The 24,049-nt window shown below is 49.2% G+C and overlaps 1 protein-coding gene across 2 annotated transcripts in view; it reads left to right on the top strand.

The window, feature by feature from the left end:
- The first annotated feature begins 1,383 nt into the window (after positions 1-1,383).
- The window catches only part of jag1b (jagged canonical Notch ligand 1b), a 99,574-nt gene continuing 76,908 nt past the window's right edge, over positions 1,384-24,049 (top strand). For both annotated transcript variants that reach the window (XM_090201764.1, XM_090201763.1), the window contains exons 1-2: positions 1,384-1,846; positions 2,266-2,571. In XM_090201764.1, coding sequence (XP_090057890.1) covers positions 1,769-1,846; positions 2,266-2,571 — 384 coding nt within the window. In that variant the 5' untranslated portion in view covers positions 1,384-1,768. The remainder of the gene's footprint in view (positions 1,847-2,265; positions 2,572-24,049) is intronic.

The raw sequence follows: 24,049 nt of genomic DNA, 5'->3' as shown, positions 1-24,049 counted from the left end.
TGTTATTACCTGGTACTTCCTGTATATAGCCATGTTATTACCTGGTACTCCCTGTATATAGCCATGTTATTACCTGGTACTCCCTGTATATAACCATGTTATTATGATTACTCGTTATTGTTATTGGTTATTTACAGTGTATTTATTCTTTGTGTCACTATTTCAATGTTTTTATCTCATTTTCTATCTTAATCTTTAACTCTGCATTGCTGGGGTAAAGGATCCGTAAGCAAGCACGGTTAGTCTGCACCTGTTGTTTACAAAAGCATGTGACAAATGCATTTAGATTTGACATTAGCTGCATCCTAAATGGTCCCCTCTTCCTTATATGTCCTGGTCAAAATTAGTGTTCTGTGTAGGGAATGTGGTGCCATTGGGGACAGAGACATTATCAGTGTTCCACATCACGAAGAACAAATCATGGTTCCAGAAACAAGGGATTTTTCTCTGTTTATTTTCTGCCTAATCTGAATTCCCAGACTCACTCATGGGGCTAATTCATCATCTATTTTGATAAGCCCATATTTGACATACCTTGTCAAATATGCAGGAAGGAAAATATTGATATAATGTATTTTAACCTACTTTTTAAGGCTGATTTTGACAGTGAGATTTAAAAATGTTTTTTTTTTATTATTTGTTATTATTTACAACTAATTGATTAAGTGTTCTATTTCCTTTCCTAATAGTTGTTCAACTCAACAACAACAACAAAAATAACTCGCAGAATCATAACTCTTAGGTTTGAATACCGGTACAGTAGATTATAGAGAGAAATAGTAATGGCGTCTTTTTGTAGGCACTTACTCTGCCATGGTTCGTTTTGACAAAGTCTATGGGGAAATGAATAGTGTTTTTGTAGGGTTTTTAGATAAACACAGACAGTAAGGTCTACGGTAAACACAGGCTTAAGGATATCTTTACACGTTGTCCTATGAGATTTATTCATCAGCTGACGTCACGGTCTATGAATATTTAAGCATTTATGCGATACAAAAAAGCACATCAATATCAAAGATGCTTCATAAGTCATAAAGGTCATGTTAACTGACTGATATTATCTCATAGAACAAAACGTATAAGATATTCTAAACTTGTGTTAACCTCACACTTCACGTTTTGTGTTTATCCCAAAAGCCGATTCTGTCCCATTCATTCATAGGAATGACTGAACGAACCAGAGGTAACTCATTTCCGGTTTTTAGGACAGCATGTTGGCATTCTCTACAGCTTCTGCCGAGTCCCAGCCAACCGGATGTTCCCGTTTTCAGGGGAAATGGAAGAGAGCCTTTGACGCAACTTCTCGGCATTAGGTTAAGTAGATTTACAGGGCTACTCAATATTCAACAAGGAGGCGTTGTCATTGTCTCATGAATATATAATGTCCGCCAGCGTCCTTCCCCTTCCCTGGTTGAACTGGCTATGTGGTCCTAACAAACATTACGTTCAGTCCTGGACAGATACTGCAACAACCCACATCACTGGCGTGTAAGCTACACACTTTTCGCTGCGAAGAAGTAATTGGATAAAAAAAAACGGAATATAACGATACGAACTACCGAACTAGAAGAAGTTGAGCCGACGGACATACGAAGGACGCAAACGGAAGCATTTCCCTCTGTGTTGCAAAGCTGTGGCTTGTTGGACAAAGTCTTGTTCTGGACTCTGTGCATGTTGAAATCGGAGGAGTGCATTGGTACGGTGACTCGGTCAGACACCGTCTAGTTTCCAAGCAGAGCGACCGGAGCGGCAAGGCAACACCGGAGGCATGATTTTGAGAAGGGGCTCGGTTGTTGGCGTTGCTGATCTTTGCTTACATGCCTTATTGTTGTGCTTTTGTGCAAAGGTATGTGGATTACTTTACAGTTGCACATTGTGGAATATGTTCAGACAGCTTCTGTGGACGCATTGATTCGTCAGTAGGCGACGTTTTATTTTATATAGGCTAGTTAAAAGATCAAGATAACTAGGAGTGTGGGAAATATTTAGCCAGAGTCACTGCGTTTTATGGCTGTGTGCGTTTTAACTGTGTGGCGTTTTAACTGGCTGCATTGATCGGCTGCAACCCTCTTCCCCAAGTGAAACAGTCCCATTTGAGTTTTTCCCAGTTCTAATGTGTTAGTTAGTATGCCAGATTGAGTTGTTTTCGATAACTTGTACGGCTCAATTACTTTGATCTATTACCATAGTTTGCACATTTTGTAGAGGCGCTGGGCCGCCAATTTCCAGCGGTTTCACCGTTTCTTGGTTCTGCTTTACCAACAGGTGGCCGAGGGAACCGGTCAGTTCGAGTTGGAGATCTTATCGATGAACAACCGGAACGGCGAGCTTCTTAGCGGGCTGTGTTGTGACGGCTCGCGGATCACCGGGGATCGGAAATGCAGGATGGATGAGTGTGACACGTATTTTAAAGTGTGTTTGAAGGAATACCAGTCGCGGGTTTCGGCTGCGGGACCTTGCAGCTTCGGGTCCGGTTCTACCCCTGTCCTTGGAGGGAATACATTTTCTTTGAAGAACTCGGCGAAGAACGAAAGATCCAAGATTGTTTTGCAGTTCAGTTTCGCCTGGCCGGTAAGTTGATATCTTGATAACCTAGAGCTCTCGTCTCACGGTGCGCTAACATCATTAGGCTGGGCTGGGAAAAGGCTTCCCTAATCATTGCATTCGTCCCCGAAATAAATTAAATCAGCGACAAGGATTGAATGGTCGCCACTAGCCTAATAATGGACTAAAGGAGCCCAACGTTACTCATTATAGTTAAATGACCTGACATGGACTGTATAGAGGCGATGGCAGAATCAACAGCCAAACACTCCCATCTAAACGTGACCCGAGTCTCAACTGCAGTCCGGTTCTAGAAACATAACTCGCTGAACTTTCATATCACATCAAAAACTAATATCACAAATGCAAAATATACACTTTTCTGTACACTGTTATACCGGTTTTTAACACCGTTGCAGCCGACGGTGTTTTTCCAGTGAAGTTGGTTTTGTGATGTGCAGTGCTGGACTTGGGAAGGACTTCATTTGACCCGAGTACCGAAAACCTCGTGTTCTACTGCTTGAGTTCCAGCACCTCTTTATATAATAGTAGTTTAAATTATTACAGGGTTCCTTCACCTAAATCTAAACCGTGCCTGCGCTCAAAAGTGAGTACCGCAAGTCTTTGTCTAAACCTGCACCTGCAGTTCGCGAACGATGTATTCTTTTCTGAACGATTTTTTACTGATTTCAAGAGTCATGATTTAGTTTTTCTAAATGACTCGTTTCTAGTCGTTAGATTGACCGGCTGGCCGTAATGAGGGTGGCTTAATACTGCGCTCCTCCGGTGACTCGTGCTCTCCGACCGACACCTGTCAGTCATACATGCGCGCAGGCAGCATGGGATCACGGTGCAGGTAGCGAAGAGAAGGAAAAATACATGTTTACAACAGATGAATGAGAATCTATAATGAATGCAATTAATGAATTATTGATGTTGTAATGGACATATATCTATATTTTTGTTAACTGCTCAACGAACGAGAACGAATCGTTTGGGGTGCTGCAGTTTGCGAACGATACAGTGCAGTGCTTAACGTTGTCACCCAAACAATTCACTCCGCCAAGAATCGTTAACAATCTAGTCCGGTTGCGGACAACTAGACCTCGTTTCAAATGTACCAAGAAATAATATTATTTGTATGATTAGCAATCAACACATGTGCGTTGTTTTTAAAGCTTTTTCAAGTCTGTTACAAATGACAGCTCAAATGATCCACTCATGGTGAACGAGAGGCTTGTAGAATCACGACTCGAGTTTTCAGTTGATTGTTTGCCGGTAGAGGGCAGTGTTGTGTTCGAGACCACCGAGACCCGGAGTCAAGACCGGGAACGAAAGGCCAGCGAGACCGGGAGGGAGATGAAGACTCCAAGACTTATACCACAAAAAATGCGAGTAAAATTCAACACCACGATTGTAATTGTCAAATTGCCACGATCATAAGACTTCAAAATGTCCAGTAATTCTATGTTAATATTTCAGAAGAACATATGAAATCTTTTAGACATTCAGAATGGTGAACAAATTCACTGTGAGGGCAAACAGAGTCACAAACTCAAACATGTTTATATATACAAATAAAGTGTTCCAACTTCCCTCGGTCTCACCTTACTAATAGCCTAGTGAGCACAACTTTCATACAATTCCCCTCACTCCCCTAAAGTAGGAAGCCTAGGTTTCAATAGGCCATAACTTTTTTTATTTTATTTTTATTTTTTATCAATTATTTCACCTTTATTTAACCAGGTAGGTTAGTTGAGAACACCTTTATTTAACCAGGTAGGCTAGTTGAGAACACCTTTATTTAACCAGGTGGGCTAGTTGAGAACACCTTTATTTAACCAGGTAGGCTAGTTGAGAACATCTTTATTTAACCAGGTAGGCAAGTTGAGAACATCTTTATTTAACCAGGTAGGCAAGTTGAGAACAAGTTCTCATTTACAATTGCGACCTGGCCAAGATAGAGCATAGCAGTGCGACACAAACAACAACACAGAGTTACACGTGGAATAAAACAAACATAGTCAATAATACAGTATAAAAATAAGATACGTGAGATACAATGTGAGATAAGGGAGGTAAAGGCAAAAAAAGGCCATGGTGGCAAAGTAAATGCAATATAGCAAGTAAAACACTGGAACGGTAGATTTGCAATGGAAGAATGAAATAATGGGGTGCAAAGGAGCAAAATAAATAAATACTGTAGGGGAAGAGGTAGTTGTTTGGGCTAAATTATAGATGGGCTATGTACAGGTGCAGTAATCTGTGAGCTGCTCTGACAGTTGGTGCTTAAAGCTAGTGAGGGAGATAAGATAACACAAGATATTACTGTGTCATGAAAGGAGTGCGAGTTATTTGGCCTGGTCGAAGTGGTTTTATGGGATGTCTGAATGGGAGCTGATTAAATTTAGATTTTTACTCCGCTGGTCTGGGGAAGAAAGGACCTCACTGTTCCGAGACCGAATCAAGACCGAGTAAAAATGTATCCAACACCGAGACCAGACCAATACGTGGTCTGGAGACCACATCTCTTGTATACTCTGTCCTTACTGACTCAAATGAATGAAATCAATTAAAAATATTTATTCTTTAACTAGTTGAAAACAACAGGGTCAGTAAAAAGAGCCAAACTTCCCATCAGGCATTTCTCTATCGGGGAGACAACTTTCTTATGTCTGTCTTCCATAAACAAACACTTTAACATGGAGATATGGCTGTGGGGAACCTTAATAACCCTGTAAACCCTTTAACATGGAGATATGGCTGTGGGGAACCTTAATAACCCTGTAAACCCTTTAACATGGAGATCTGGCTGTGGGGAACCTTAATAACCCTGTAAACCCTTTAACATGGAGATATGGCTGTGGGGAACCTTAATAACCCTGTAAACCCTTTAACATGGAGATATGGCTGTGGGGAACCTTAATAACCATGTAAACCCTTTAACATGGAGATCTGGCTGTGGGGAACCTTAATAACCCTGTAAACCCTTTAACATGGAGATATGGCTGTGGGGAACCTTAATAACCCTGTAAACCCTTTAACATGGAGATCTGGCTGTGGGGAACCTTAATAACCCTGTAAACCATTTATCATGGAGATATGGCTGTGGGGAACCTTAATAACCCTGTAAACCCGTTAACATGGAGATCTGGCTGTGGGGAACCTTAATAACCCTATAAACCATTTATCATGGAGATATGGCTGTGGGGAACCTTAATAACCCTGTAAACCCTTTAACATGGAGATCTGGCTGTGGGGAACCTTAATAACCCTGTAAACCCTTTAACATGGAGATATGGCAATTATTTAGTATTTAGCCCTTGAATGGGCTCGGCGGTCAATGGGCTCTGAAGGGAGTCTGAAGGGAGTCTGAATTGGCTCTGAATGGAGTCTGAATGGAGTCTGAATGGAGTCTGAATGGGCTCTGAAGGGAGTCTGAATGGGCTCTGAAGTTAGTCTGTGAATGGGCTCTGAAGGGAGTCTGTGAATGGGCTCTGAAGGGAGTCTGTGAATGGGCTCTGAAGGGAGTCTGTGAATGGGCTCTGAAGGGAGTCTGAATGGGCTCGGCGGTCAATGGGCTCTGAAGGGAGTCTGAATGGGCTCTGAAGGGAGTCTGTGAATGGGCTCTGAAGGGAGTCTGTGAATAGGCTCTGAAGGGAGTATGAATGGGCTCTGAAGGGAGTCTGTGAATGGGCTCTGAAGGGAGTCTGAATGGGCTCTGAAGGGAGTCTGAATGGGCTCTGAAGGGAGTCTGTGAATAGGCTCTGAAGGGAGTCTGTGAATAGGCTCTGAAGGGAGTCTGAATGGGCTCGGTCACCATAACCTTAACACCGTTGTGTTCTTTACAATTTTTACCGCCCATCAATCACTTGTCTAGAACACACAATAAATAGTGAATGAATGTTGCATATTGTCAACACTAATGTTCGACCTACATTTTTGAGTTGTGGGGACATCCAGGGCTTTCTCATTTAAATAATTGACCGGCCACAGGTGTGATATTTGTATAATTTAATAATATTTTATTTTATTTCCTTTAAAAAAAAAAAATGTTTATGGTTCAATTCTACTCCATTATGAAATGTGTCTAGTTTTATTATGATCGGAAATGTGGTTTTATTGTGGGTGTAGCAAACACACAACCGCGTGACCAAAAAACATTTAATCATTCTTCTGTATCAGATAACCCCTCGGCAGATGTGGCTTCAACCTTTTGGTGTTCTTTTAGTTCAACTTCAACAGTCTAGGTTACTGTCTCACTTCAAATGAAGTTTTCTTTTCTAAGGCAGGCTACGTAATAAATATGTAAACTATTATAACAAAGCCTTTCTGACGTGGGGGATGGATATTTTGAGGTGGAGCACTTTTCAGACTACGGGACTCTTTTGCTCTCAGCACAGAAGAGTAATAAAATGTAATGTTGTGAAACAGGACAGCGTTGCTATGAGGGGCTTCCGCAGCGTTGCTATGAGGGGCTCCCGCGGCGTTGCTATGAGGGGCTCCCGCGGCGTTGCTATGAGGGGCTCCCGCGGCGTTGCTATGAGGGGCTCCCGCGGCGTTGCTATGAGGGGCTCCCGCGGCGTTGCTATGAGGGGCTCCCGCGGCGTTGCTATGAGGGGGCTCCCGCGGCGTTGCTATGAGGGGCTCCCGCGGCGTTGCTATGAGGGGCTCCCGCGGCGTTGCTATGAGTGGCTCCCTCAGCGTTGCTATGAGGGGGCTCCCGCGGCGTTGCTATGAGTGGCTCCCTCGGCGTTGCTATGAGTGGCTCCCTCAGCGTTGCTATGAGGGGGCTCCCGCTGCGTTGCTATGAGGGGGCTCCCGCAGCGTTGCTATGAGAGGACAGAACAGCCTGGTTTCCGTGGTTTCTATGTGTGACGTACGTCACACTGCTTGCTGAGCAAGTACCATTTCCTCCTGCTTTGCACACGTGACAGCCCTCCTCCAAAAGCGCCATGGAAGTTAACAAGTGACGACTTCAGGCTGAAGAGTGCGTTTCACACAGCCCACTACGTTATCCCTCCCCACAACGTGCGGCTTCATGGGTGGTATAAACAGACAGGCCATTGGGCTATTAGCATATGCATATCCTGTTAAGGACCACACAGAGTTCCTCTGCCGACTCGTTCGGTGCGTTGTGTTTTAGGGACCCCCTCGACAGTTGATTTCTGACCTCTTCCCCCCCCCCCCCCCCCCCCCCGAAAATGTAAACAATAGTTTGACAACCCTGTTTGTTTATAAGCTTTTAAAATGTATCACACTCAAACCGTTTATCTTTTCCAGTAGATAATGAGTCACATTTGACCTAAAATCACTTCCTGACCACATATGTATGGAAGGTTTCGAATCAACAGGGGGTGCTGTCAAAAAGTGAAATGGAGAAATGGATTTCTCCCCAATACAGTACAATTTTGTATATGTTCTACTTTGTAATTTAGATGTTAATTTACTTAGTGTTATTGTCCACTCCTCGTGTTTGTAGATGTTGGCAGCCTGACAGTTAGTTTTCTGTAGCCAGATGTTCTAACTAGGCCTGTGCCTGGCTTTGGTTACAAACCCATTTTCTAATTATAATAAATACATTTAAAAGTATGAATGAACTGGACATGGGAAAATGTATCAAAAAGGTAAACATTTTTTTTTTTTGGACTTATCTTAGCACTGCTCCAATGACAGCTGAACGTCAACAATGGGGTCCGACAGGGTTCCGTTTCTGTCTTGAGGTGTGTGTGTGTGTGTGTGTGTGTGGGTGGGTCCTAGTTGCCGTTGTACAGAACAACAGAGGAGGTCTTTCCCCATTGGTTAGGCCTAGAGGTCGCTATAACAGAATCGAGGCAGTCTTTGAGCTCTGGCTTCCTCCTCCCAGGTGTGTCTGTACTTCCAGTAAGCGACAACAATCGCCACGGTTATCATATCGACTATATGTGCCTCTCAGAAATGGATTGGTTCTGGTGGACGGAGCAGAGTGATTGGGTTCAACTGAAGGGAGAGCCAAAACCTGGATTCAATTTATTTTAGTTGAGCTTTAATTGCGATTTGGTTGGCACAGTGGAACCAATAGAATAGAAGTGCAAATCGAAGAGTGCAACAATGTTTTATTTTGAACCCAGGTCTTCACTCTGCATTACCTGTGGAGCACTGCCTGGCCTCTTGTTCCTCACTGTTGGCTGGGCCTGGCTCTTTGTGTGTGTGTCCTAATTCTGCCACGCTCTGTTGGAGCGCAGGCTTTTCAAATCTTTAACTCTGCCACCCACACTGAACTGCTGCACTTAATGAGACCCTGGCTAGCCATGCACATGTGCTGCACTTAATGAGACCCTGGCTAGCCATGCACATGTGCTGCACTTAATGAGACCCTGGCTAGCCATGCACATGTGCAGCACTTACTGAGACCCTGGCTAGCCATGCACATGTGCAGCACTTAATGAGACCCTGGCTAGCCATGCACATGTCCTGCACTTAATGAGACCCTGGCTAGCCATGCACATGTGCTGCACTTAATGAGACCCTGGCTAGCCATGCACATGTGCAGCACTTAATGAGACCCTGGCTAGCCATGCACATGTGCAGCACTTAATGAGACCCTGGCCAGCCATGCACATGTGCAGCACTTAATGAGACCCTGGCTAGCCATGCACATGTGCAGCACTTAATGAGACCCTGGCTAGCCATGCACATGTGCAGCACTTAATGAGACCCTGGCTAGCCATGCACATGTGCAGCACTTAATGAGACCCTGGCTAGCCATGCACATGTGCAGCACTTAATGAGACCCTGGCTAGCCATGCACATGTGCAGCACTTAATGAGACCCTGGCTAGCCATGCACATGTGCTGCACTTAATGAGACCCTGGCTAGCCATGCACATGTGCTGCGCTGATAGGCCTAGATCAGGTAGACGGGTCAACACGACAGACAGTTCAGATGGACAACCTGCTCAATGGGCTTCTTCACTGATCTGAAACAATTTAAAAGTTTCTATAGCTAAATAACTAGGTTAGTAAACTTTCAAGCAAGCTATTCCACCCTAATGGAATGTATTAATGATATTTTTCTCCAGAGAGAGAGGGAGAGGGAGAGAGAGAGAAAGAGGGAGTGAGTGAAAGGGGGAGAGACATATGGGTCTGTCCCATCCAACTTGACCTCGCCTCTGTCCAAACTAGCTTATGGCCCTGGCTGCTACAGGAGGCTCTGTGACCCTGGCTGCTACAGGAGGCTCTGTGACCCTGGCTGCTACAGGAGGCTCTGTGACCCTGGCTGTTACGGGAGGCTCTGTGACCCTGGCTGTTACGGGAGGCTCTGTGACCCTGGCTGCTACGGGAGGCTCAGTGGCCCTGGCTGCTACGGGAGGCTCAGTGGCCCTGGCTGCTACGGGAGGCTCAGTGGCCCTGGCTGCTACGGGAGGCTCAGTGGCCCTGGCTGCTACGGGAGGCTCAGTGGCCCTGGCTGCTACGGGAGGCTCAGTGGCCCTAGCTGCTACGGGAGGCTCAGTGGCCCTGGCTGCTACGGGAGGCTCAGTGGCCCTGGCTGCTACGGGAGGCTCAGTGGCCCTGGCTGCTACGGGAGGCTCAGTGGCCCTGGCTGCTACGGGAGGCTCAGTGGCCCTGGCTGCTACGGGAGGCTCAGTGGCCCTGGCTGCTACGGGAGGCTCAGTGGCCCTGGCTGCTACGGGAGGCTCAGTGGCCCTGGCTGCTACGGGAGGCTCAGTGGCCCTGGCTGCTACGGGAGGCTCAGTGGCCCTGGCTGCTACGGGAGGCTCAGTGGCCCTAGCTGCTACGGGAGGCTCAGTGGCCCTGGCTGCTACGGGAGGCTCAGTGGCCCTGGCTGCTACAGGAGGGTCGGTGACCCTGGCCCTGGCTGCTACAGGAGGCTCGGTGACCCTGGCCCTGGCTGCTACGGGAGGCTCGGTGACCCTGGCTGCTACGGGAGGCTCGGTGGCCCTGGCTGCTACGGGAGGCTCGGTGGCCCTGGCTGCTACAGGAGGGTCGGTGACCCTGGCCCTGGCTGCTACGGGAGGCTCGGTGACCCTGGCTGCTACAGGAGGCTCGGTGACCCTGGCTGCTACGGGAGGCTCGGTGACCCTGGCTGCTACGGGAGGCTCGGTGACCCTGGCTGCTACGGGAGGCTCGTGACCCTGGCTGCTACGGGAGGCTTGGAGCTCTACCAACAATTCCTTAGACCTAGATTTTTGCTCTGATATGTACTGTCAACTGGGGGATCTTTTCTAAATCATGTCCAACCAATTGAATTTACCACAGCTGGACTCCAAGTTGTGGAAACATCTCAAGGATGATCGATGGAAACAGGATGCACCTGAGCTTAATTTCGAGTCTCATTTGCAAAAGGTCTGGATACTTAAGTAAATAAGGTAATTCTGTTTATTTTTTATCAATGAGCAAACTTTTCTAAACCTGTTTTTGCTTTTGCCTCGTGGGGCTTTGTTGTCCTTAAGCCATTTTGCCACAACTTTGGAAGTATGCTTGGGGTCATTGTCCATTTGAAAGACCCATTTGTGACCAAGCTTTAACTTCCTGATGGAGGTCTTGAGATGTTGCTTCAGTATATCCACATCATTTTCCTCCCTTATGATGTCATCTATTTTGTGAAGTGCACCAGCCCCTCCAGCAGCAAAGCACCCCACAACATGATGCTGCCACCCCCACAACATGATGCTGCCACCCCCACAACATGATGCTGCCACCCCCACATCATGATGCTGCCACCCCCACAACATGATGCTGCCACCCCCACAACATGATGCTGCCACCCCCAAAACATGATGCTGCCACCCCCACAACATGATGCTGCCACCCCCACAACATGATGCTGCCACCGCCGTGCATCACTGTTTGAATGATGTTCTTTAACTTGAAAGCCTCTCTCTTTTTCCTCCAAACATAACGATGGTCATTAAGTACCATCTTTGTCCCCATGTGCAGTTGCAAACTGTAGTCTGGCTTTTTAATGATGGTTTTGAAGCAGTGGCTTCTTCCTTGCTGAGCGGCTTTTCAGGTTATGTCGCTATAGGACTCATTTTTCCTGTGGATATAGATACTTTTGTACCTGTTTCCTCAGCATCTTCACAGGGTCCTTTGCTGTTGTTCTGGGATTGATTTGCACTTTTCACACCAAAGTACGTTCATCTCTAGGCGACAGAACGCGTCTTCTTCCTGAGCAGTATGACGGCTGCGTGGTCCCATGGTGTTTATACTTGCGTACTATTGTTTGTATAGATGAATGTGGAAACTTCAGGCGTTTGGAAATTGCTCCCAAGGATGAACCAGACTTGTGGAGGTCTACAATGTTTTTTCTGAGGTCTTGGCTGATTTCTTTTGATTTTCCCATGATGTCAAGCAAAGAGGCACTGAGCTTGATGGTATACCTCCAATTGAATCAAATTTTGTCATTTTTGCCTTTCAGAAGCTTCTGAGGCCATGACATATTTTTGGGGGATTTTCCAAGCTGTTTAAAGGCACAGTCAACTTAGCGTATGTGAACTTCTGATAATATTATTATTATTATTATTTTTTTTTTTTAACCTTTATTTAACTAGGCAAGTCAGTTAAGAACAAATGATTATTTACAATGATGGCCTACCAGGGAACAGTGGGTTAACTGCCTTGTTCAGGGGCAGAACAACATAATTTTACCTTGTCAGTTCGGGGATTCGATCTTTTGGTTACTAGTCCAGCGCGCGCTAACCACTAGGCTTCCTGCTGCCCAACACTCTAACCACTAGACTACCTGCTGCCCAACACTCTAACCACTAGACTACCTGCTGCCCAACACTCTAACCACTAGACTACCTGCTGCCCAACACTCTAACCACTAGGCTTCCTGCTGCCCAACACTCTAACCACTAGACTACCTGCTGCCCAACACTCTTAACCACTAGACTACCTGCTGCCCAACACTCTAACCACTAGGCTTCCTGCTGCCCAACACTCTAACCACTAGGCTTCCTGCTGCCCAACACTCTAACCACTAGGCTTCCTGCTGCCCAACACTAACCACTAGGCTTCCTGCTGGTATATACGTTTCTATTCACCATTTGGATTTAGACATTTTTTACGAGACTCAAGGATTACAAAGGCAGAATAATCCCTTGTTGAGAAATAAAAAATATGAACCATTTTTATTTGTGGTTATCAGAACTGTTTTTAAAACGTGATTGTATTTATAATTGCATTTTTTTTTTTGCTTCAAGTTCCAAGACCCGAAACAGCTTTTACCCCCAAGCCATAACTCTGCTAAATAGTTAGTCCAGGTAGCTATTTGTTAAACTATTTAACTACCTGCAGTGACTTAAATTTTATTTAATTTTTACACTAACTGTTTTGGCTCATCACATACGCTGCTGTTACTGTTTTTATTATTTATCCCGTTGCCTAGTGACTATCCTTACCTCAATTACCTCGTACCGCTTCAAATGGACTCTGTACCGGTAACCCGTGTATATAGCCAAGTTATTGTCTTTATTCCTGGTGTTACTACTTTTCTATCATTTTTCTTTTACTTTTTCGTTCTGAATTATTGGGAGGGAGGGAGGAGGGGAAGGGGGGGGGGGGCGTCAGGCTGTTTTCAGAGAAAGGTCTTCCTGTTCAAGTAACCAACAGGAAGAAAGGGTGACTGCTTCTCAAACCCCTCATATATCTCCTCAAACTCATGATTACAATCTCAGGGTAGACAAGGGGTGTTTCTCAAAATGAATACTTCACGGGAGGGTCGGAGTTCGAGTCCGGAGCGCGGGAGGGTCGGAGTACGAGTCCGGAGCGCGGGAGGGTCGGAGTTCGAGTCCGGAGCACGGGAGGGTCGGAGTTCGAGTCCGGAGCACGGGAGGGTCGGAGTACGAGTCCGGAGCACGGGAGGGTCGGAGTACGAGTCCGGAGCACGGGAGGGTCGGAGTACGAGTCCGGAGCACGGGAGGGTCGGAGTACGAGTCCGGGGCGCGGGAGGGTCTGAGTACGAGTCCGGGGCGCGGGAGGGTCGGAGTACGAGTCCGGGGCGCGGGAGGGTCGGAGTACGAGTCCGGGGCGCGGGAGGGTCAGAGTACGAGTCCGGGGCGCGGGAGGGTCTGAGTACGAGTCCGGGGCGCGGGAGGGTCTGAGTACGAGTCCGGGGCGCGGGAGGGTCTGAGTACGAGTCCGGGGCGCGGGAGGGTCTGAGTACGAGTCCGGGGCGCGGGAGGGTCTGAGTACGAGTCCGGGGCGCGGGAGGGTCTGAGTACGAGTCCGGGGCGCGGGAGGGTCACGGAGGTGCAGTGTGAGGTAATACAGTAGGGGGAGGTGCAGTGTGAGGTAATACAGTAGGGGGAGGTGCAGTGTGAGGTAATACAGTAGGGGGAGGTGCAGGGGGAGGTAATACAGTAGGGGGGTGCAGGGTGAGGTAATACAGTAGGGGGAGGAGCAGGGTGAGGTAATACAGTAGGGGGAGGAGCAGCGTGAGGTAATACAGTAGGGGGAGGAGCAGCGTGAGGTAATACAGTAGGGGGAGGAGCAGCGTGAGGTAATACAGTAGGGGGAGGTGCAGCGTGAGGTAATACAGTAGGGGGAGGTGCAGCGTGAGGTAATACAGAAGGGGGAGTGCTGCTCAGCGGGAGGTAATACAGTAGGGGGAGGTGCAGCGTGAGGTAATACAGAAGGGGGAGTGTGAGGTAATACAGTAGGGGGTGGAGCAGCGTGAGGTAATACAGTAGGGGGAGTGCTGCTCAGCGTGAGGTAATACAGTAGGGGGAGTGCTGCTCAGCGTGAGGTAATACAGTAGGGGGAGTGCTGCTCAGCGTGAGGTAATACAGTAGGGGGAGTGCTGCTCAGCGTGAGGTAATACAGTAGGGGGAGTGCTGCTCAGCGTGAGGTAATACAGTAGGGGGAGGTGCAGCGTGAGTGCTGCTCAGCGTGAGGTAATACAGTAGGGGGAGGTGCAGCGTGAGTGCTGCTCAGCGTGAGGTAATACAGTAGGGGGTGGAGCAGCGTGAGGTAATACAGTAGGGGGAGTGCTGCTCAGCGTGAGGTAATACAGTAGGGGGAGTGCTGCTCAGCGTGAGGTAATACAGTAGGGGGAGGTGCAGCGTGAGGTAATACAGTAGGGGGAGTGCTGCTCAGCGTGAGGTAATACAGTAGGGGGAGGTGCAGCGTGAGGTAATACAGTAGGGGGAGGTAATACAGTAGGGGAGGTGCAGGGTGAGGTAATACAGTAGGGGGAGGTGCAGCGTGAGGTAACACAGTAGGGGGAGGAGCAGCGTGAGGTAATACAGAAGGGGGAGGAGCAGCGTGAGGTAATACAGTAGGGGGAGGAGCAGCGTGAGGTAATACAGTAGGGGGAGGTGCAGCGTGAGTGCTGCTCAGCGTGAGGTAATACAGTAGGGGGTGGAGCAGCGTGAGGTAATACAGTAGGGGGAGTGCTGCTCAGCGTGAGGTAATGCAGTAGGAGGAGGTGCAGCGTGAGGTAATACAGTAGGGGGAGTGCTGCTCAGCGTGATGTAATACAGTAGGGGGAGGAGCAGCGTGAGGTAATACAGTAGGGGGAGGTGCAGCGTGAGGTAATACAGTATGGGGAGTGCTGCTCAGCGTGAGGTAATACAGTAGGGGGAGTGCTGCTCAGCGTGAGGTAATACAGTAGGGGGAGTGCTGGTCAGCGTGAGGTAATACAGTAGGGGGAGTGCTGCTCAGCGTGAGGTAATACAGTAGGGGGAGTGCTGCTCAGCGTGAGGTAATACAGTAGGGGGAGTGCTGCTCAGCGTGAGGTAATACAGTAGGGGGAGGAGCAGCGTGAGGTAATACAGTAGGGGGAGGTGCAGCGTGAGGTAATACAGTAGGGGGAGTGCTGCTCAGCGTGAGGTAATACAGTAGGGGGAGTGCTGCTCAGCGTGAGGTAATACAGTAGGGGGAGTGCTGGTCAGCGTGAGGTAATACAGTAGGGGGAGGTGCAGCGTGAGTGCTGCTCAGCGTGAGGTAATACAGTAGGGGGAGGTGCAGCGTGAGTGCTGCTCAGCGTGAGGTAATACAGTAGGGGGTGGAGCAGCGTGAGGTAATACAGTAGGGGGAGTGCTGCTCAGCGTGAGGTAATACAGTAGGGGGAGGTGCAGCGTGAGGTAATACAGTAGGGGGAGTGCTGCTCAGCGTGAGGTAATACAGTAGGGGGAGGTGCAGCGTGAGGTAATACAGTAGGGGGAGGTAATACAGTAGGGGAGGTGCAGGGTGAGGTAATACAGTAGGGGGAGGTGCAGCGTGAGGTAACACAGTAGGGGGAGGAGCAGCGTGAGGTAATACAGAAGGGGGAGGAGCAGCGTGAGGTAATACAGTAGGGGGAGGAGCAGCGTGAGGTAATACAGTAGGGGGAGGTGCAGCGTGAGTGCTGCTCAGCGTGAGGTAATACAGTAGGGGGTGGAGCAGCGTGAGGTAATACAGTAGGGGGAGTGCTGCTCAGCGTGAGGTAATACAGTAGGGGGAGTGCTGCTCAGCGTGAGGTAATACAGTAGGAGGAGGTGCAGCGTGAGGTAATACAGTAGGGGGAGTGCTGCTCAGCGTGAGGTAATACAGTAGGGGGAGGAGCAGCGTGAGGTAATACAGTAGGGGGAGGTGCAGCGTGAGGTAATACAGTAGGGGGAGTGCTGCTCAGCGTGAGGTAATACAGTAGGGGGGGTGCTGCTCAGCGTGAGGTAATACAGTAGGGGGAGTGCTGGTCAGCGTGAGGTAATACAGTAGGGGGAGTGCTGCTCAGCGTGAGGTAATACAGTAGGGGGAGTGCTGCTCAGCGTGAGGTAATACAGTAGGGGGAGTGCTGCTCAGCGTGAGGTAATACAGTAGGGGGAGGAGCAGCGTGAGGTAATACAGTAGGGGGAGGTGCAGCGTGAGGTAATACAGTAGGGGGAGTGCTGCTCAGCGTGAGGTAATACAGTAGGGGGAGTGCTGCTCAGCGTGAGGTAATACAGTAGGGGGAGTGCTGGTCAGCGTGAGGTAATACAGTAGGGGGAGTGCTGCTCAGCGTGAGGTAATACAGTAGGGGGAGTGCTGCTCAGCGTGAGGTAATACAGTAGGGGGAGTGCTGCTCAGCGTGAGGTAATACAGTAGGGGGAGGTGCAGCTCAAATGTTATGTTTTATGTGTTCTCTAGTCCTCACAAGAACGTCCTTGGCGCATGAGAGCGGTAGTGTGCATATTGAGAAACACCCAAGGTGTGGTGTGTTCTCCTCTGCCACTCTCTGTCACGGTGCTGCCTGCAAGGCTTTGAACTGTGGAAGTGTGTGTGAGGGAGAGATTGGGGGGAAAGTGTTTTTCCTCTGTCTCTGTGTGTGTGTGTGTGTGTGTGGTGAGAGATTGAGGGAAAGTGTTTTTCGTGTGTGTGTCATGGAGAGAAGCTCTCTCTCTCAAAGTTTGAGTTGTGTTTCAGTTCAACTAGAGTACCTGTAGCAGAACCTAGATCTTGGCTACTCGTGTAGATGGGGTTGATCATTTTATATCGATAGTTTACCGAATCAAAATAAACTATGTTGCACACTCCATGTATAAACTCCCAGCAATTTAATGGGTATTTACCAACGTTTAGGTATCACTGTACCTGATATATTCAGGAACGCTGATAACTGGTCGCCGTCCTGCCGCGGGGGTCGCCGTCCTGCCGCGGGGGTCGGCGTCCTACCGCGGGGTTCGGCGTCCTGCCGCGGGGGTCGGCGTGTTGCCGCGGGGGTCGGCGTGTTACCGCGGGGGTCGGCGTCCTGCAGCGGGGGTCGGCGTCCTGCCGTGGGGTTCGGCGTCCTACCGCGGGGGTCGGCGTCCTACCTATTATGGTGCTAGGAGGGTAAATCCTGTATTGATTATGGTGCTAGGAGGGTAAATCCTGTATTGATTATGGTGCTAGGAGGGTAAATGCTGTATTGATTATGGTGCTAGGAGGGTAAATGCTGTATTGATTATGGTGCTAGGAGGGTAAATCCTGTATTGGTTATAGTGGTGAGTGGAATGTAGTTCTGTGGCGTAGGTTTTAATGCTCTTGAATCTACTGCTTTCTGAAAGCAGTTTGATGTAACGGATAGGCTACAAAGTTACAAACTTTGCAAAAGTTTCATTTGTGTGTGTGTGTGTGTGTGTGTGTGTGTGTGTGTGTGTGTGTGTGTGTGTGGAGATGAGTTCAGTCAGGTGTCCTGGCAGCCTGGCTAGAGAGATAGCTTTTTAATCAGATGTCCTGGCAGCTTTGTTGGACAGTGTGTCTGTTAGGGCCAGGACGATACCAGTGTCACACACACACACACACACACACACACACACACACACACACACACACAGACTTATGGCCAGTCCCAACTACAGTTCAGAGAGTTAGTTTAGAGCCGGGCTGTCGCCTGGGAAAGGAAATCTGGCAGCTGTAGACATGCTCTTATACACTCTTAGCTGATAACCCTGTGTGTGTGTGTGTGTGTGTGTGTGGTGTGTGAGCGACTGAGACAACGTATGGTATATCTCTCTCTCTCTCTCTACAGTTGTACTTACCAAATGGCACCCTATTCCCTTACACAGTGCACTGCGTTTGATCAGGACCCATTTAGGCTCCATAGGGCTCCAGTCAAACGTAGTGTACACTATGTAGGGAATAGGGTGCCATTTGGGACAGAGTCCAAATGCTTTTCATGTTGAGCGTAATAGATAGTAAATGTCAGGACGACCTCGCGGAACACGTGCTGTGTTTAAACAAGGGGCCCTGAGATGAGAGGTCCACCATTTTAATACAAACTGTTGGCTACTGCTACGTCTTTTAAAACAAGCCTCTGTCACAACACATTTTACATTTTGGTTAAATAAATAAACTACATTTTACATTTTGGTTAAATAAACTAAAACTGTAATGATTTTAACAAGGGGTGAATTAAAGAGTGTTATGAGACACATTTTAGCATTGCAGACAGTGTTCGTAGTCGGTCTGTATATCCGTGAATAGGGTGGGGGGCCCATAATAACAGTATTATAGCTGAATGGGCTGGGAGGTTTTAGCAGTATGTCCGGACTAGTCCACCACAGGGCTTTTCTGGCTCACTGCTCGTCCCCAACCACTCACATCCAGGTAGACTGAGCTTCGGCTACATCCCAAATGGCACTACTTTTGACCAGGGCCCTGGTACAGCAGGTCAACTACTCCTGACCCCCCCCCCCCAGCTGCTACGGTGTAATGACCCCCCCCCCCAGCTGCTACGGTGTAATGACCCCCCCCCCCCAGCTGCTATGGTGTAATGACCCCCCTCCCCCCCCAAGCTTCTACGGTGTAATGACCCCCCCCCCCAGCTGCTACGGTGTAATGACCCCCCCCCCCAGCTGCTATGGTGTAATGACCCCCCCCCCCCCCAAGCTGCTACGGTGTAATGACCCCCCCCCAGCTGCTATGGTGTAATGACCCCCCCCCCCCCCAAGCTGCTACGGTGTAATAACCCCCCCCCCCCCCCAGCTGCTACGGTGTAATAACCCCCCCCCCCCCCCAGCTGCTACGGTGTAATAACCCCCCCCCCCCAGCTGCTACGGTGTAATGACCCCCCCACCCCCCAAGCTGCTACGGTGTAATAACCCCCCCCCCCCCCCCAGCTGCTACGGTGTAATGACCCCCCACCCCCACCCAAGCTGCTACGGCTTAATGACCCCCCCCTCCCCCCAAGCTGCTACGGTGTAATGACAAACCCTCTTCATCTACTGGTGTGGTACTAGGTAGGGTGATGACCCCCCTCTTCATCTACTGGTGTGGTACTAGGTAGGGTGAGGGTCGGACAGGGACGCTGATTCTTACGAGAGAGAAATCAACGCTGTCACCACCTCGCTTTCCAGCTTGAACCCCAGAGCGAGATGAAACGCCATTTCACCGTCCCGAATGCTTTTGTACAACATCTGTTGGCAGCACCGTAGACATTAACCTCGTAGGAAACCAACGTGGTTTCTTTATCCTGCCGACAGTTTGCTGAATATCATTCCCTCCACTGTTATCCGGCCGACCCGGGTAGGGGGGGGGGGGGGTGGTATGAGAGCCTGGCGGTGCTGATTAGGTAGGCTGTTGTGTGCTGTGTAAACATGTTGAGAGCTGTGCTGTGTAGTGAGTGAGTCAGGTTCATTCTCGACTGTCTCAATTGGCACCCTAGTCACTATGTAGTCCACTACTTTAGACCAGGGCCCATAGGGGAGCACTATTTTAGACCAGGGCCCATAGGGGAGCACTACTTTAGACCAGGGCCCATAGGGGCCCACTACTTTAGACCAGGGCCCATAGGGGGCCACTACTTTAGACCAGGGCCCATAGGGGAGCACTACTTTAGACCAGGGCCCATAGGGGGCCACTATTTTAGACCAGGGCCCATAGGGGAGCACTACTTTAGACCAGGGCCCATAGGGGCCCACTACTTTAGACCAGGGCCCATAGGGGCCCACTACTTTAGACCAGGGCCCATAGGGGGCCACTACTTTAGACCAGGGCCCATAGGGGATAGGGGGGCATTTGGACCACAGCTCTCCCTATAGTCATTTATCAGGTCCCTTGATGACTAAAATGTCTATCTTTAATGTAGGATCACACATCTGTAATCCTGATGCTCCCGTAGCTGTTGAGTTCTTGACCGGTAACCGGTGTCAGATCAGACAGATGACTAGTTGGGGTGAACAGAGACCTGCGAGACGGTGTAGTGAGGCATGAGAACCTGAAGATGTTTGTTTAGCTGGCGAGGAGGCAGTTTTTTGGGGGGATGAAGTCACGAGAGAGACAGCCGTGAGAGTTTACCGTGTGAATCGGTAAACCTTTTTTTAGTTGCAGAGTGGAACAGGATGAGAAAGTCAAGAGAGCGAGAGACAGTTTGATAGGATGCATTTCCTGTGTGGTCAATGTATTCTAATGAGTCATAGTTTACCTTTATCATCCATGCCTGTGGGTGATGCCTGTGGGAGATGCCACACTGTCACAGCATCTCTGAGGCAAGTAGGTGTTGGATGGGGGGAGAGAGCTCCTGACCCATAGATCTGAGCCGGCTGTATGAAACCGCTGACCTGTAGATGCAGGCCAATTGTTCCTCTCTCTCACAGTCACGGAGCTCGGTCTCTCACAGTCACGGAGCTCGGTCTCTCACAGTCACGGAGCTCGGTCTCTCACAGTCACGGAGCTCGGTCTCTCTCTCTCTGACAGGATGAAATTGTCTGTCTTGTCCCGATGTGTCCTGACACGACCTACTCTCAGCAGTCCTGTCATCTTGTTGTATGACTGGTTATCCCCAACCACCCCTGTAGATTCTCCCATCTCTCCCGTGACATTCTCCGTGTCTGTCCTGACTTGACCTACTAAAACCACGGACCAAAACTTAGTGTGTATACAACAACTAGCCCTGTCACTACCCCGTTTCACAATCCTCTACGTGTCATATCTAGTCTGCCTGTCCTGACTTGACCTACTAAAACCACAAAGCTTTCACCAGTTGTCTCACAGAGATCCATATTGATACGTGTTTCATTTGTTTATATAATGTTTGCTATTTATTTAATTTTGTGGGTTTAAATTTTTTGGGGTGTATAATTGTATTTTGTGTGTTCCCCAGGGTTTTCCTTAAATACAAGTTAATGATAATGAATCCCAGCCGGTGTGAGTCGTCGTCCTCAGTTACTGCTCTCTCACAGACCGGTTTTCTAGTCTGTAGTTCTGTCCTGTTCCGACATGGCTTACTAAATCATACGATCTCAGCAGTTCTGACTGAGTAACTCAGATCATCGCCCTCAGATCATCGCCCTCAGATCATCGCATCGCCCTCAGCGCATCGCCCTCAGCGCATCGCCCTCAGCGCATTGCCCTCAGATCATCGCCCTCGTACCATCGCCCTCGTACCATCGCCCTCGTACCATCGCCCTCGTACCATCGCCCTCGTACCATCGCCCTCGTACCATCGCCCTCGTACCATCGCCCTCGTACCATCGCCCTCGTACCATCGCCCTCGTACCATCGCCCTCGTACCATCGCCCTCAGCGCATCGCCCTCGTACCATCGCCCTCGTACCATCGCCCTCGTACCATCGCTCTCGAACCATCGCCCTCAGCGCATCGCCCTCAGCGCATCGCCCTCAGCGCATCGCCCTCGGATCATCGCCCTCGAACCATCCATCGCCCTCGAACCATCCATCGCCCTCGAACCATCCATCGCTCTCGAACCATCGCCCTCGAGCCATCGCCCTCGAGCCATCGCCGTCGGACCATCGCCCTCATGACCATCGCCCTCGTGCCATCGCCCTCAGCACATCGCCCTCAGCGCATCGCCCTCAGCGCATCGCCCTCAGCGCATCGCCCTCGGATCATCGCCCTCGAACCATCGCCCTCGAGCCATCGCCCTCGAGCCATCGCCCTCGAGCCATCGCCCTCGAGCCATCGCCCTCGAGCCATCGCCCTCGAGCCATCGCCCTCGAGCCATCGCCCTCGAGCCATCGCCCTCGAGCCATCGCCCTCGAGCCATCGCCGTCGGACCATCGCCCTCATGACCATCGCCCTCGTGCCATCGCCCTCATACCATCGCCCTCGAACCATCGCCCTCGAACCATCGCCCTCGACCATCGCCCTCTAAGTGTATTAACTTGAATCCCAGGATGGTGATGAATCGTTATGAAATTGCTGTTTATATGTATTTTTTTCCCCTTGCTGCGAGTTCAAACCGGTTTTAAACCTGATTCACACAATGTGTACTAATGCATGCTGTTTGTTTACCTTTAGCCAAAGACCACACCATGTCTTTAAACATTTAGTTTTTTAGAAAGTAGTGCCTTCAGAAACTATTCATACTGCTTGAATTTTTTTTGCCTAAATGGTTTAAATTTAGATTTTTGTATCACACAATAACCCATAATATTTGACTTTTTTTTTTACAAATTATGTCCCCCATCTCTAGTCCAACATCCTGTCATCTACACAGCTGACGGTCTGAGACTCTATCCATTTCCCCCACCACTAGTCCAACATCCTGTCATCTACACAGCTGACGGTCTGAGACTCTATCCATTTCCCCCACCACTAGTCCAACATCCTGTCATCTACACAGCTGACGGTCTGAGACTCTATCCATTTCCCCCACCACTATTCCAACATCCTGTCATCTACACAGCTGACGGTCTGAGACTCTATCCATTTCCCCCACCACTAGTTCAACATCCTGTCATTTACACAGCTGACGGTCTGAGACTCTATCCATTTCCCCCACCACTAGTCCAACATCCTGTCATCTACACAGCTGACGGTCTGAGACTCTATCCATTTCCCCCACCACTAGTCCAACATCCTGTCATCTACACAGCAGACGGTCTGAGACTCTATCCATTTCCCCCCACCACTAGTCCAACATCCTGTCATCTACACAGCTGACGGTCTGAGACTCTATCCATTTCCCCCACCACTAGTCCAACATCCTGTCATCTACACAGCTGACGGTCAGAGACTCTATCCATTTCCCCCACCACTAGCCCAACATCCTGTCATCTACACAGCTGACGGTCAGAGACTCTATCCATTTCCCCCACCACTAGTCCAACATCCTGTCATCTACACAGCTGACGGTCAGAGACTCTATCCATTTCCCCCTGAGACTGTATCAACCACTTATCTAGCTACTTCATCAGATCAACTGTTGGCATGGTAACTACCTGGATTACCTGTGATCTGAGGTTCATATTAGGATGAGGAAGGGATGAGGAAGAAGTAGCCAAGCTACAGGAGAGTTGTTTCCAAAGGGATCAGTTTGAGCAAGGCGAGGTATATAATCCCTCCTCTTCATCACATAATGATTAGTTATTAGGGATGAAGGTGATTTTTGTAGATCAGGTGATTTTGCACAGATCTAACAGCAATGTAGTCCATCTCAAACACACACACACACACACACACACTGGTTTCCGTATTTGGTAGTGTTGCAGTCTGTGTCGGACTCCGTGTTGTGTAAACATGTTGAGAGCTGTGCTGTGTAGGGAGTCAGGTTCATTCTCGACTGTCACAATTGGCACCCTAGTCCCTATGTAGTCCACTACTTTAGACCAGGGCCCATAGGGGATAGGGGGCACACTACTTTAGACCAGGGCCTATAGGGGATAGGGGGCCACTACTTTAGACCAGGGCCCATAGGGGATAGGAGGCCACTACTTTAGACCAGGGCCCATCGGGGATAGGGGGCCACTACTTTAGACCAGGGCCCATAGGGGATAGGGGGCACACTACTTTAGACCAGGGCCTATAGGGGATAGGGGGCCACTACTTTAGACCAGGGCCCATAGGGGATAGGGGGCCACTACTTTAGACCAGGGCCCATAGGGGGCCACTACTTTAGACCAGGGCCCATAGGGGATAGGGGGCCACTACTTTAGACCAGGGCCCATAGGGGATAGTGGGGCCACTACTTTAGCACTTAACCGCTGTCCTTGACAATAGACACCAGGGACACTAGATAGTGTGTTAATTTACACTGGAGAATGTTTGTGTTGCTGTTAGTGTTGCTACTTGCTATCAATGTTTTGGTTCAGAGTTGCTCTT

This window comes from Oncorhynchus mykiss, chromosome 16 (genome assembly GCF_057628025.1).
Source record: "Oncorhynchus mykiss isolate SJ-2025 chromosome 16, ASM5762802v1, whole genome shotgun sequence".
Lineage (NCBI taxonomy): Eukaryota > Metazoa > Chordata > Actinopteri > Salmoniformes > Salmonidae > Oncorhynchus > Oncorhynchus mykiss.
The sequence above is the reverse complement of the archived record's forward strand: the minus strand, read 5'-3'. Positions and strand labels throughout refer to the sequence as shown.